The 15,543-nt window shown below is 34.7% G+C and overlaps 1 protein-coding gene and 3 long non-coding RNA genes across 9 annotated transcripts in view; 2 read left to right on the top strand and 2 right to left on the bottom strand.

The window, feature by feature from the left end:
* Positions 1 to 14,279, bottom strand: part of LOC143367117 (uncharacterized) — a 136,665-nt gene extending 122,386 nt beyond the window's left edge. Inside the window, exons 1-2 of the long non-coding RNA XR_013084982.1 lie at positions 14,145 to 14,279; positions 10,471 to 10,975 (exon numbers count right to left, since the gene is read on the bottom strand). This is a non-coding gene — a long non-coding RNA (uncharacterized LOC143367117). The remainder of the gene's footprint in view (positions 1 to 10,470; positions 10,976 to 14,144) is intronic.
* LOC143366995 (uncharacterized) overlaps positions 1 to 15,543 on the top strand; it is a 253,347-nt gene that overhangs the window by 54,849 nt on the left and 182,955 nt on the right. For all 6 annotated transcript variants that reach the window (XM_076808566.1, XM_076808562.1, XM_076808563.1 and 3 more), the window contains one exon: positions 1,399 to 1,587. In XM_076808566.1, the coding sequence (XP_076664681.1) occupies positions 1,399 to 1,587 (189 nt within the window). The remainder of the gene's footprint in view (positions 1 to 1,398; positions 1,588 to 15,543) is intronic.
* On the bottom strand, positions 12,596 to 13,198 carry LOC143367069 (uncharacterized). Its single transcript, XR_013084893.1, has 3 exons — positions 12,903 to 13,198; positions 12,687 to 12,735; positions 12,596 to 12,614 (listed from the first exon to the last, which is right to left on the bottom strand). It is a non-coding gene; the product is annotated as an uncharacterized LOC143367069 (long non-coding RNA).
* LOC143367126 (uncharacterized) lies at positions 13,028 to 13,579 on the top strand. Its single transcript, XR_013084991.1, has 3 exons — positions 13,028 to 13,142; positions 13,310 to 13,358; positions 13,431 to 13,579. It is a non-coding gene; the product is annotated as an uncharacterized LOC143367126 (long non-coding RNA).

The raw sequence follows: 15,543 nt of genomic DNA, 5'->3' as shown, positions 1-15,543 counted from the left end.
GGGCCGTTTATTATGTTTAAAGCTTTGACTAATGAGAATAATAATCGAAACTTTTTTGCACGATAACTGTTTAAAATTATCCGTATATATAGATATAAAGTAAACACTGCATATCAAATTCTTAATTAAAGAATAGTGAATTAATAAGGGCGGTCGTGGGCCGTTTATTATGTTTAAAGCCTTGACTAATAAGAATAATAATTGAAAATCTTTTGCATGATAACTGTTTAAAATTATGCGTATATATAGATATAAAAGTAAACACTGTATATCAAATTCTTAATTAAAGAATAGTGAAATAATAAGGGCGGTCGTGGGCCGTTTATTATGTTTAAAGCTTTGACTAATAAGAATAATAATTGAAAATCTTTTGCATGATAACTGTTTAAAATTATGCGTATATATAGATATAAAAGTAAACACTGCATATCAAATTCTTAATTAAAGAATAGTGAATTAATAAGGGCGGTCGTGGGCCGTTTATTATTTGTAAAGCTTTGATTAATAAGAATAATAATCGAAACTCTTTTGCACGATAACTGTTAAAAATTATGCGTATATATAGATATAAAAGTAAACACTGTATATCAAATTCTTAATTAAAGAATATTGAATTAATAAGGGCGGCAATATTGTTTTTGCACCTGGGCGGCCAAAACCCAGGAACGGCCCTGACGAAGACTATGGCAATCGTTATGAAACCTCTCTATCCTCTGTACAATGTTTACGGAAATTTGCAATTAAAATCAACAAACCAACAAATTGTAATTAAAAGTGACCCTTGAACTTTAACTCGGCGGGAGGCTGTGCTGGGTAAAATTTACCGCAGAGGCGCTAGTTGCGAAAATATGAATACTGTTTGAGTTTTTGTTAAATTTTTTAAAGAACTTTAAGAAGGATCTTAAGACATTTCATAAATTTTGTTTGATTCTTAAAACACTGTACTTCAACACGAAAATACACAAAGTTAAAAAAAAATATTCTGAAACCGTGATTTTTTACGTTTTAATTTTTGGTATTTTTGACCCGGTAGCGGCAACCTGTGTTACAATATGGGGTGCGCCTCCCGCCGGGTCATTAAATATTCCCGGTGAAAATGTGTTCAGTACAAAATTCGATCAACTATGTAAGTAATTACGAAAATCACGTAGCGTCGTCTTCGCATTGAAACAACGTGGGTTAAGAAGACGTTATCAGCGCAGCGGATTCACGTGTTTGTAATTAAGTCCCACCGCTCGATAAATTCTGATCGATAAAGTGCACGGAGATTATGTAGCAGCGTTGCGCAAAAACATATTTATGAGAAAAGGCTGTTGTACGAACAAGACTAAGTAATTATATGTTTCACTACGTCGAGAGTGTACCCCTGTCAGCTAACATATATTTCTATTGTTTTAGACCTCGTGGCGGAGTAGGTACTGAGCCTCCGCAGAGTAGCGACAGCGATGAATACTCGACATCTCACGGCCATCAGCAGCAGCAAGTGGGTCATGGTCATGGTCAAGGACAAGTGGATGTTCTCAACGTACCGAAAGTCCACGTGTCAGGACCATCTAACAGTGATGAATCCTCTTCCATCATCAATGGGTAAGTCCAGTCTGTCCTTCCTATTTCCGAAAATGATCGCGTTTGCACCATGGGGTTGGAGAAAAGCTCCACTTGGGCGGTAAGGGGACCTGCAAAACTAAGAACATATAAGCTCTGCTCTACCCCTACTATCCTGGACACCTTGAAGGAAATATTGAAAGTGTTTTATTACGATTTTCATGCGAAAAGCTGGAAGTGTTTTTAAATCTTGTTACTATTATTAATAGTGCTGTTATAGAGTTAGCATCGTCAACCACCTCTATTTTATGTATCTATGCACTGTGTACTCCTTTTTAATGATTATCATCACCGTTATTGGAACGTATTGCTAGTCGTGATATTTAGAAATCGCAGTAGCCGGCATAATACAAAATAACACGTACATTCAATGGGGAATAAATATTAATAAATGATATTTTATTTCGAGTGCCGTTAAGGAACTAGTTTTTGATCAGTTTACAGGGCTTTCGGCTTTTATATTTATTTTTAACCTAATAAAACTTTAAACCATAGACTTTTTTATACTGAAAGATGAATTAGTGTTTAAATTTTAAGGAAAAATTTAAAAATGTTGAAAGTAAATGTAATTTAATTATTTATGTGGTATGGAATAATAAGGTGACTAGGAACTAGGTTTTGATCATCTAAAATACATGGGAACTAATTTTTGATCAGATGAGGAACTAGTTTTTGATCATCTAAAATACATGGGAACTAATTTTTTCATCAGGTGAGGAACTTGTTTTTGATCATCTAAAATACATGGGAACTAATTTCTTATCGGTTAAGGTACTAATATTTGATCAGAAAGCCATACTAATTAAAAAAAAAGTACCAAATAAACTTATTTTTAGTATTATACCATCTAAATTTAATCTTTTTATAATTTTATAATGTCCAAACCTATTTTTTATTCAGGTGATCAAAAATTAGTTCCACAAGAAAAAATTGGAACTAAATAATGATCACTGACTTTTCAAGCAAAGTGATACATATAATACTAAAATTCTTGCACTACATTGTAAAGTAAACTATTATAAGCAAAATGTATGAAAATAACCTATAATACCGCAACAACCAGCAAAGAGATTGACTTTGATATCGGTGGTGATCTGTTACATCAAACAGTAAGAGATCAACAGGGGCTTCCTTCAAGTGGGCTACCTTAAACATTTCTTTTCACGAAAACTAACAATTGTAACAGCTTTCATATACAACACATATATTTTTGAATTATCAATTTTTATGTCAGCAATTGTTTCAAACAATTATTTATTGACATAAACTTAAAAGAACGATTTATTTCATGAACTGATAAAAAATTAGTGCCTGATCAAGAACTAGTTGCTTAACGGTATTATTTGCTAAAAAATCACTTAGTGGTGTGTTGTGTTAACCCTTTCCCTGCTCACTAAAAGAGAGTGCGGTAAAGAAATGCCAATTATTTTCTGTTTTGTATTGCTCGTGTAAAGGTAGACAAATTTGTATGACATTTGGTACGGTTTTAATCGGCAGAACGCCAGGAATCCATTGGTGTAACTTCTATATCGATACCGTGAAGAATAAAGAATTTTTTAATACACTGAAATAAATATTTCACCCTCGACTGCGGGGCGCCGACCTCGAATCTCTGCGTCGGCCAAGGATTCATGCCTGTTTCAGAAAAACTGCATTCTTTATTCTGTATCGTATCGATATGGAAGTGACACCTAGTGTTCCTGATTTCTCCATATTTTTTGTTTCTCGAGAAATTAGAAATGAGATCATATTTCTTGAGAATTCTCGAGAAATTGAAAAAAATATTGCAAAAATTATATTTTTGGAATAATGTTGATAATATTTATCAAAAACACAAGAAAACTTTAACTAAATGATTATTCCTGTCTAATTTATACAAAACTTGTGTAAATGAAAAAATAGATATTAAATATAATTGGTAAATTTATTTATTTAATACAAAATTTGTACAAAGCGAAACATTACTTTTTGGTTTTAAAGATTATTTTTAAATAGTACAATGCGTCTAATGTAGCGTCAGCGAATCTATTTTATTTGTTGTGGCAAAATCTGTTACTGTTATATTTTGACGTTTTATATATATCTATCTTGGCTGTTAAATGAAAAAAATGCGTCTTTTGACCCTTTTGGAAGAAAGTCTGGATCATGCAAAAATTTTATACGGGACACAATAGTCTTATCTCCTCTTTTCTATATTTCTTCTTTAGTAGCCACAAGAAACTCATTAGGCACTTAATTCAGTACACAATTTTTCTAATTTTTTAAATAAGAATTTAAGAGCACCTTCAGCAGTTAATAATATCGAATCTTCTGTACTGCGATTTTCTATTGGAATTCATATAGGTTCTAATGTTATTAATAAGATATGTTATAAATTGTAGATGTTTATTTACGAAAATAAATGAGATTTATAATATCTTTCCTAGACTTAAGTTTCTCGAGAAATTATAGTATTTCTCGAGAAATAAGAAATAAGCAATTATAAAATTTCTCAAAAAACTCGAGAAGGAACACTAGACTGGCACCGATGAATTCCTTATGTTTCTACGATGAAAACCATACCAAATGTCACGTAAATCCGTCTGTTTTTATCGAAGTTAGATGGAAATTACGGAAATCAATTTTTCATGTGATTTCCTTCATTATGCTCCGAATTGCGTCGTTCTTGGTGTTAAATTCATCGGCGAGACATAAGGAATCGATTGGCATAGTTTTCGCAGAGATCTGATGAGAAATGCGAAACTAAGATTTTTCACTTCTTAATTGTTAATTCAATCCCTTCGAGAGTCGAAAGCCATCAAATTCGGTGAGTCACTGCGGGGGTTGTCCTCGCCACGGGGTGCCAGGCGGCGTCTCTTTAAATCCACTGGCACCAGGATCACCCTGTTCTTTGGAGTAAAGGGTCACCTGTTTACGAGTAGTCCCATAATTGAACGGGCTGGCAAGGCCTATGAGTTTGAAAAGAGACCAGAACGAGCAAACACCCGGAATCATAATTTACCAATCTGATTGTTATAAAAAAGTGTCATTTGCGAAGAGTGGGTTAGTAAAATTCTATCGCACTTATAAATGACACCATTCAGACGGATACGAAGCCTGTCGATTTTGTTTTTAGAACTCATTGAAGTAATATGGGGTGCGAGTCGTACGATCAGCCAACTGTAATACATAGGGGCTCGCTTATCTGAAAGTCCTGAAACGAAGCGCACGTCTGTTTCTAACGGCTCATTGCGACGTTAATTTTAAAAACTCCTGCTTAAAAAGGAGCTTATTTTGTAGGTAGAAAACCCCTGACCATCGAGGAGAAAATTTGCAAATAAAAATTTGTTTATAATTTGTCATGTTACCAAAATGATTTCTCAGTTTCAAAAATATTATTCAGATAGACTGAACTTTCCAGATTAAAATGAAAGAAGAATTACTTCAATAGGATAAATAGTTCTGAAAATAAAAATTCATACGTACAGCTCGGTTTCGTGAAAATAGGCAAAAATTGCAAACTTTGACGGCCTGTATTTTTTTAAACAATTTCGAAACCAACAATATGATGACTTAAACTCCCTATAATTCCATGTGGACTACATCATCTTTCAGTTTGAACAAAATCCCCGACATCGAGACCGATCAATTAAACGTTAACAAATCTCGATTTAATTAGTTAACTGATCGTTGAAATAATATTTGCTTTAACTGTTCAGCGGGCTGATAAATAATTGCTGCTGTTCCTATAATAATGATTGTTATTGGTCGGAGCAACCATTACAGTTGCTATTCGTTCATAACAACGTTATATATAATACATAAGCAGAATTGGCCAGATTTTTTTTTATTATATATGATACATAAGCAGAATTGGCCAGATTTTTTTTGATCATGCTCAGTCAGGAGGCCGAAAAAGGGTGGTCTTTGGAAATTTTTTACTCAAAACCTGTAACACATTTCTCAAAAATCTTTTTTCCTTTTAAGGATTGCATCTAGTACCGTGCAACGTAATTTTTTTATTTAAAAATATTTATCAATAACTAAGTTATAGTCCATCACTCGAAGGTTCTCTAAATAAAAAGGCTTCTGCGGTGACCACTGCTGCTCGAAAGTCGATAATCTAATATAAAAAATTCAAAAGAATTTACTTATTATATTATATTATATTATCTAGTATTTGAACGAAGGATTTTTTTATCCGATACTCAGTTTTCTTTTAATTGACGAAAATCAGGCACGATTTATGATAAAATTTGAAACTTTTACTTTAAACATCAGCCATTTCTCCCCAAATCAATATTGCGAAAAATCCTTCGCTCAAATACTAGATAATATAACATAATAAGTAAATTCTTTTGAATTTTTTACTTTAGATGCTCGACTTTCAAGCAGCAGTGGTCACCGCAGAATCCATTTTTTAGAAAACCTTGGAGTGATGGACAATAACTCAGTTATTGATAAATATTTTTAAATAAAAAAATTACGATGCACGGTACTAGATGCAATCCTTACAAGGAAAAAAGATTTTTTGAGAAATTTGTTATAGCTTTTGAGTAAAAAATTTCCAAAGACCACCCTTTCTTCGGGCTCCTGACTGAGCATGATCCCTTAAGTACATTCATTTTAAAATAATAAAATACTATTATTTTTATACTTCAGAATATTCTGAATGATAACACTGGACCTAAAAACTTAAAAAAAAAAGTGAATGCTTGTTGATGCTTGTTAATGCTTGTCAATAGCTGCCAATGGCTGCAAATGGCTGGCGAAGAGCTTCGTGAAACGTTAGCAATAAGTGTGCGTAGCCCTCAGCCAAGCCAACGAGTACGTACAGAAACAGACACAACTATACCGCGACACTAACGCCATCTAAATTAAGAAAGCCTGCTGCTTCCGGTCTAAAACCCTATTCCGGAAGTTTATATCTTAGTTCCCACCCCCTGGTTCTATCTCTCAAGAATTTCAGCTGGCCGTATTGCAACCTCTCACGAATTTCGGTTGACCGAAATTCTCAGAGGAATTCTCTCTCGAATTCCGGTGGATAGGAAACTCTTGACCGATTGTCGCTCGCGAATTCCGGTTGCGACGACTGTAAACACCATTTCGGTGGGCTCACTGACCGTGACCGTGACCGTAACCGAAATTATTTCGGTCTCGACTCCCTGGTTGAAACACAGCAGCTACTTCATCTTTAACTCGGCAGGAGGCGCTAGTGGGTAAAATTTACCACAGAGGCGCTAGTTGCGAAAAAATGAAGACTGTTTGAACTTATATTACAATTTTTTTAGGAACATTAATAAAGATTTTAAAATATTTCATAAATTTTGTTTGATTCTTAAAGCACTGTACTTTAACATAAAAGTTACAAAATTAAAAAAAAATATTCTGAAACCGTGGTTTTTTAAGTTTCAATTTTGGGTATTTTTCACCCGGTAGCGGCAATCTGTGTTACAATATGGGGTGCGCCTCCTGCCGGGTTAAAGTAGTACTCCAGCCTGTAAATTAACGTTTACCTTATAATCAGATGACACGTGAACGTATTTTTTTACGTATTAATTGAACTTCCATGTGCTTTAACTCGATAAGATTTTAATAATAATCGCGAAGGAAATCTGTAGAGGTGATAAGGGTATTTCACATGTCTTATCACGGCCCTGACGCCACGTCGATTCACTTATTCTGTATTAAATCTGACGACAGATTTTTTGCCACGGTATTTAATTTTGCGGTATACATAATGTGCTCGATAATGATATGCGACTCTGTCAGCTGTTTTCAGTTACATAATGTGGAATAATTTCGCGAATCCTATCAGAGTATTTGCGCCTCGCTTTTGATTTATTTCCCAGCCTGCAAGGGATGAACAAGTAATCGCGACAAACTAGTCACTCGTGCGTGTATTGTTACACGAGTAACCTCGCAAAATCTGTTAAGTGTGTAGAAACGTACCATAGGATTATGGAACTAATGATAAAGGTAAGGATACCGGGAAGTAGTCAGTGTTGTTGAAAGTATTAAATTTATTCAAACTACTTCATTCACGTAATAGTAATGGCAATGTGAATATTGATGAGGTGTTATATTCCGTAACACTTGGTTACTTCTAAAGAGGCTACATAGTATTTTCAGAGCTCGTTATCGATTTCATATACTTTAATAATAGCCGATGATAATCCATAAGAATATGGACAATTAGTGTCTCAGTTCTGTGAATTGGTGTTTTTCCACGATATATTTGGGTAAAATTATGTTGATCAATTTTGTAGTGCCCGATGGATTATCATTTCTGACTATAGGCTTAGGGACTAAAATATAGCGTGTTTACAAAGTTATGGCCTTTTCGTACGGAACGGTTCTGTGACTCGTGACTGTTCTTTCGGATGTATTGGCAAAAATAGTAATATTTTAAATAGAATGAATTAAGGTGGGAAGTATGTAATTGCGGGCAGTATGCGTCTCGCGTGAGAAGGTCCTTACTTGTTCGATACTTTGAAGTGCTAAATGCGATTTTAGTTTGATTTTACTTAAAGTTTTAAATATGATGAAATGGCAGGTTAACTCTTGGATGGCGGATAGTTTGACCGTTCCACAGTGTTCGATGGTTATATGGAAATGGACAAAAGTTAATAACTTCTCTCTGCAGTCAAATTTTTGAGACTAAATTTCATGTTTGTTTATAAAAGGACTTTTTTTATACATCTTTGATGTTACAAATTTTTTATTTTTTTTTAATGCACGTAAAGCAAGTGCGAGTAATAAGGCCCAGCAGGTAATATTGCTTTTATTACATACGAAATGTCATTCGCAGATGTTTCCGCGTCGTTGATAGAATATTTACCGGTTGCAAATTCAACAACTGCTTTCCCTCAACTTTCATAACACGAATTATAACAATTACGTCGTTTTTCTGATTTATGTTGGGAGTCCTCATCATCCAATTATTGTACAACTACAAGTATGTATAAGTACATATTAGGGCAGCGCGATACTATATAGGCGAAAATTTAAATTTTAATTTTCAGTTGGCCTGGGTGCGGGATAGTTGTCTTTTGATTAACCAAACACAACTGTAAAAAAGGTTTGGAAAAATATTCATGTCTTCAGGTTCCTTTTTCTCCTAAAAATGATCATATAATCATATAATCATATAATCATATTATCATATAATCATACAATCATACAATCATACAATCATACAATCATACAATCATACAATCATACAATCATATAATCATACAATCGTACAATCATACAATCGTACAATCGTATAATCATATAATCATATAATCATATAATCATATAATCATATAATCATATAATCATATAATCATATAATCATATAATCATATAATCATATAATCATATAATCATATAATCATATAATCATATAATCATATAATCATATAATCATATAATCATATAATCATATAATCATATAATCATATAATCATATAATCATATAATCATATAATCATATAATCATATAATCATTTTTAGGAGAAAAAGGAACCTGCGGACATGAATATTTTTCCAAAAAATTTTTACAGTTGTGTTTGGTTAATCAAAAGACAACTATCCCGCATCCAGGCCAACTGAAAATTCAAATTTAAATTTTTCGCTCCGCCCTAGTACATATGATAGTAACGTATTCCCAGAAAATTGATGATTTTGTAAAGTACACGTTGAACATAGTATATAACATCGAGAATGAGGAAATCACAAAACAGATAGGGAAGAGCTTCAAATCACGTGTCTAAGTATCTGCTCTACACGAAACAGGGCCCATAAACAAGGTTTTTAAGAACCTAACAAATTTCCAGTTTGTTGTTTTCATATAATCCTACGCTACGCGGCGGGCACAGCACGCGTCTCAGCGGTCAACGTCTTAATAATGATTTTGACTTTTTTCTATTTCGGGCGAATTCGGGCAGTTGAAATTGACGTTAATATAAAGTTTAATGTTCCCTAAATTAATATACAAAAAATCACGGAGGTACTTTTTGGTACTTTTTTAAAAAGTCCCCTTGAAGTTGATTAACATTTAACATAAAAAGTTAGTATTGTAACAAACTGACATGGCAGTTTTGAAAGTATGACAGTATTAAACACAACTTATGAAAATCAAATAAAAAGCATAAACATTCCGCCAATGGCACGTGTTTGAAAAAATGCACCGAGATTTGGAATAAATTTCTAGTGTCATTTTTTACAACAAATTGGTAAATTCAGCAAAAGTTATGGGTAGCATTAAAACCTACGTTCATTTCTTAACATTTTAAGATACAAGAATTTGTGGATCGAACACTTCAGATTCTTGACTTTTGTACATTACATCGAACACTGTGCGTTCTTTGGATTCAGGGTGCAATTTTGTCTTATAATTTTATTCATACACACTCCAGAATAAGATTTAGGTATATTACCTATACTCTGACCTTGTTGTGATCTAAAATTCATATTTTTTTCGAGAAGTATTACTGGTAACGTGGAATACATATCTATTTTGACATGTAACAATGGTCAAAATGGACCCTGCATTAATCAGCCGCGGGTTAAGGTAATTCCTAACCTACTGTGTTAGTCAAATTAGAGTTGGGTAATAAACGATAAATATAAAGTAGTATGATACTATAGAAATAATAATAATAATTTTTAGCATCGCGTATATATATTTTAAAAAGTTCAATGTTAATATAAATAATTGTAATACGAAAATAAAATATTATATTGGTTAGCGTAGTGAAGTGGAGCAGCAGATTTGACAACGTCGCATACATTCGGAGCGTCTTTAATAACCAAAATGTCAGAAAAAATGTTCATATGAATTTAAATCGTCGTTCGCTATTTAAATATCTGTACACATCGATTGTGCGACGTTGCCACGTTGACTGCTCTACGGAATTTCTACAATATTTGCACGTAAACCTATTTTTTATGGGCATTTACGAAGAAACCATGTGGTCAGTTTCGCAGAAATTAATAAATTCATTTCGTGACATTTCGATGTACATTTGTGCCAATTTTGGTATACTTATTGAATATAGTTTTCCGGTTTCAGAAGAAAACCTGAAACTATAACCCCCTTTTTCCGACTCTGCCCTATGCCACTGTGTTAAAATGCATCAACTTTAGTTAACAATTTCTCGGTAACTATGTGGTAAATCGATTTTAAACTTTGTACAAAGGTTCCTTGTATTCGAAATTAATTTTGATGAATTGAATTTAGTAGAATATTCAGGAAATACCTTAAAAGGAAAAACAGTAAATGTGTGATTCAAAATTATTGATGTGAACAGTAACTTAAGTCACTACATCTTGGATATCAATTTGCGCCATCTGTTCTCTCATCTAAAAGAGCCCTTTGTGCCTCAAATAGGGTATATTAACCCTTCGTTGACACACCTCCTTTTTCGATCAACTTTGTCACACTGGGTGGTTTACACCCACAACAATTTTTTGAACGACTGCCATTCGTATGTAAAGAATTCAATCGTTATGAAAAAAATCATGGGTCAATTTCAAGGTCTCTAGAATGTATTCCAATAGTTGTTCGATTTAAATTTTATCACAGTTTTTGTAAAAAAATTCTAGATTTCCATATGTCGAGAAAAAACGAAGGAAATCTTCAAAAAATTGTAACTGTTACAAACTTCAATATTACAAGCTATACATCTACAGAGTTGTTGTTTAGATACAATGTTTTGTGGAAAAAAATAGCTTGTAAGTCAGCTTCGGGAAAAGGGTATTTATTTTGCATATAGAAGGTAAGCTATTTCGGTAATTGAAGAAACAGAGATATTCATATAAACGTTTTATTTCTGTGCAAGAAATGAAAGAAATGAAAGAAAATGATTAAACATTGTACTTTTCTGAGAAGTTATAAACAAATTTATTGATTTTACTCCAATCCACCGCATCTAATACATAAATAAAGGCGATGAAGGTCACACATAGGTATGCTGCACAATGAGCATTGCATTTTTGTTTTGCGGTCATTTTTATAACTGCAAAGTGTGCATCGCTGTTGCTCGTCGAACTTGCATCTTTCATCGTCCGTGTTCGGAGTATCTGAAGTCAATCCAGAATATTTTGTACATCAATTTTGTTATTGGTTTTCCCGACTATAATTTTCAGCATGTCTTCATTCAAAAGTATTTTCCAAAATTCGATCGGCGCATTGCAATTTGTCGCTTCATCTTTAGGACCAGGCACAATTTCATCTTCTTGTTTGTGAATGTTTCTTCCTGAAGTTCCAGTTCGAAACCATGTATTCCAAGCAAATCCATTTTTTCCTCGTAAAATGGAAACAGCTCTACCACGTGGGCATGATTCTACGACTCGCTGTTCTGGAGTCGCCGTTTCTGTGTCCTCGTCGTTGGAATCCTCTGTTTCATAATCTTCATCTGAATGTTCAGATACATGGTTCTCTTCCGCATCCGACGTTGCACCGCCATATTCCTCTTCTTCATCGTTTTGTACAATAACCTGTACGACCGTACGAGAGCGCAAATTGTAAGCCATGGTGCTGTGTATTGTGATACGTATTACATAATACGCAATTAATGTAATACATAATTCCCTGATAACCAGATCGGGCGGCAGGATCTGCCGGCAGCTGCGGCGCAGCCTACGTCCGCATCCAGCTACGGTTCTGCCGGCAGGGTCTGCTTGTCAGGGTCTGCCGGCAGATCGACGGCAGATCGACGGCAGGTCCTGCTGCTCGCCTGACACATCCAACAGCGCCATCTGAAGGCCACAATTGCCAAAGAATTTCCTACGCGTGACGTCACATGGACTTATTTCAAAAAGTATTTATTCTTTCTTTAATAATATACAGGATCAGTGATTACAATTGTTACAAAATAATATAAGCGCATATAAATCCAAAGAGGGACTTTCAACATTTACATTGACAAATCCACGTCCCGTAACCACTGGTACCTAGTAGGGGCGATATCAGGAAATTTCATTCAGTATTTTCCACTTCTTTTTTGTGTAGAATCACCATGTTCCGCGTTGTGTTAGCGCTGAAAACAAATACAATATTAGCATAAAATTAAACGTAACGTATGAATAAACAGAATACATGCGATACTTACTTCAGCTCCATCTCCACACAGTACACAGTCTAGGCGATCATACATGCTCCTGCGAACATTAAAATTTATAAGAAAATATGTCTTAAATTATTATCTACTAAACAAGACGCTGAACATTCGCACTTCGCGCATAACCCTACTTTTCTGTCTTCTAGATAATGCGAATCTCGATGTCCGCGACGTAGATAATTAGAAATTATTCAATTCCATAATTACGTTTGCCTTCTGGATACGACGAGATGCTTTGTCTGGATGTTGATGGATGAAATTACTTGGAATATTCTTCGATTTTGCCGGCACTGACTGCCACCGCCAGTGACTGCCACCTCAGACCTCGAAAACTGGAAGTGGCACCCGTTGCCCGTTGTGCTTGAAGACGTACGCTCAAAGAATATTCTAAGTAATCTCATCCATCAATATTCAAACAAATCATCTCGGCGTATCCAGAAGGCAAACGTAATTATGGAATTGAATAATTTCTAATTATCTACGTCGCGGACATCGAGATTCGCATTATCTAGAAGACAGAAAAGTAGGGTTATGCGCGAAGTGCGAATGTTCAGCGTCTTGTTTAGTAGATAATAATTTAAGACATATTTTCTTATAAATTTTAATGTTCGCAGGAGCATGCATGATCGCCTAGATTGTGTACTGTGTGGAGATGGAGCTGAAGTAAGTATCGCATGTATTCTGTTTATTCATACGTTACGTTTAATTTTATGCTAATATTGTATTTGTTTTCAGCGCTAACACAACGCGGAACATGGTGATTCTACACAAAAAAGAAGTGGAAAATACTGAATGAAATTTCCTGATATCGCCCCTACTAGGTACCAGTGGTTACGGGACGTGGATTTGTAAATGTAAATGTTGAAAGTCCCTCTTTGGATTTATATGCGCTTATATTATTTTGTAACAATTGTAATCACTGATCCTGTATATTATTAAAGAAAGAATAAATACTTTTTGAAATAAGTCCATGTGACGTCACGCGTAGGAAATTCTTTGGCAATTGTGGCCTTCAGATGGCGCTGTTGGATGTGTCAGGCGAGCAGCAGGACCTGCCGTCGATCTGCCGTCGATCTGCCGGCAGACCCTGACAAGCAGACCCTGCCGGCAGAACCGTAGCTGAATGCGGACGTAGGCTGCATCGCAGCTGCCGGCAGATCCTGCACTCTCCTGGCAGACCCTGCTGTCAATCTGCCGGCAGACTGCAGGCAGATGGCTATCAGGGATTACTATCATTCTAAGGTATACCTACGATAAATACGAGCGAAAACAGCCGAGAGCACAACACTTTTTTCACCACCCAAAACTAACGACTTCGACGCACGTGGGTGATCCTAGATGGCACTAGATGGCGCCACTAATCTGAAATTCTAGGTTATGTAGAAGATACAGAGCGTCAAAGTCAACTTATGGGTGGCTCGCACCCAGGGTGTCAACGAAGGGTTAAACTAAACTGAACCAAGATAAATTATTATTCTTATTTGTTGCTTTATCAAATTTAATCTATTTGCTTCCTTTTAAGTTGAACGAAGTTTTATGTCAGCTTTTCAAAACAGTTTAAGGAACCAAAGTTCCTCCCTCTTCCTTCTTTGGTAAAGAAGTAGCCGTCTACACCAGAAAAACAAGATTGTTATTTTGGTTTCGTGAGAAAAGAAGACAGTTTGCTTACCACATTCTTGAAACGGTATTTGCACTTATACCGTTGCGCGTCGATGAATCGATTTCCCATTATTAAATAAACATTTGCGATTAGTCACTTATTTTTAGATCAACTTCTATACGCTCAAGGTTGTGGCATCTGTTTAATCTAAAAATACGTCGCTCGGAAATTCCTTTTTATACGAGGTATCGATCCCCCTCTACTGGTTTTCGATTCGCAGCGTAGGTACACATAAATCCATTAGCATCGGATAAGTATGGTGTTCTTAAAATGCAAATAAAACTACTCCTGCGTAAACAGGAGAGGGTAATGGATTTGTTTGATTTATTAGTATGATTTTTACTTCCAATTAGATTAGATCTAGATGGTGCCTGGATTAATCGTAGAGTATAATTTTTAATCCTGCTAGAAGATTAAAATTTTTGGTAAATGTATTATGGAAAAGCGTTTTAGCTGATGAAATTTCCAAAAAGTTCATAGACATTTCTGTTTGTGACAGATCCTTCGAAAAAAAACATAACGAAGTTATCGGACCACCCTATAAATATTCAATTCATAAGTTTATATATACCAATTAGTATATATACATTTAATTTTTATTATGTAAATACATAATGTTATTAAATATATTCGCTGATATAAGCATATAACATAATCATAATGCGATAGAAGGATAATATGTAGAATGAATATAATACAAAAATAAAATGGATCATTCACGAACAATACGCAGTCATCCGTCAAACTTACAACTAAATAAATAGTTATAAAAATAGATAATACTACTTTCTAATACTCCCACTTGGCATTCATTCCCATGAGAAATTAGCGCGTACTTCATACAGCTAATTTTTCTATACTCATTATTTGTGTGATAATATAAAATCGGAAGAAAAAAAGACACGGGACTTCAGTAGGAATCTTAAGTGGACCTTAGACTCAGTGGCGGATTTAAGAAAAAAAGGCCCAGGTGGCGAACGTTGTGAGGGGCCCATTTTTGGAAGGAAATGAAGAGGTAGTTCACTAAAAGCGGGCTAAGTGTAGTAGTACAGAAAACAATATAGTGCTTGGTTAAAATGATAATTTTTTTTTGAAGATAGGGCCCAAAAGGCCTTCTGGGCAGGGGCCCATTTTTCGGGAAAATGAAAAGGTAATTTACTAAAAACGGGCCAAGTATAGTAGTATGAA

This window comes from Andrena cerasifolii, chromosome 3 (assembly GCF_050908995.1).
Source record: "Andrena cerasifolii isolate SP2316 chromosome 3, iyAndCera1_principal, whole genome shotgun sequence".
In the NCBI taxonomy this organism is placed as follows: Eukaryota; Metazoa; Arthropoda; class Insecta; order Hymenoptera; family Andrenidae; genus Andrena; species Andrena cerasifolii.
Note: the sequence above shows the minus strand (reverse complement) of the source record. Positions and strands in the feature narration are given on the sequence as shown.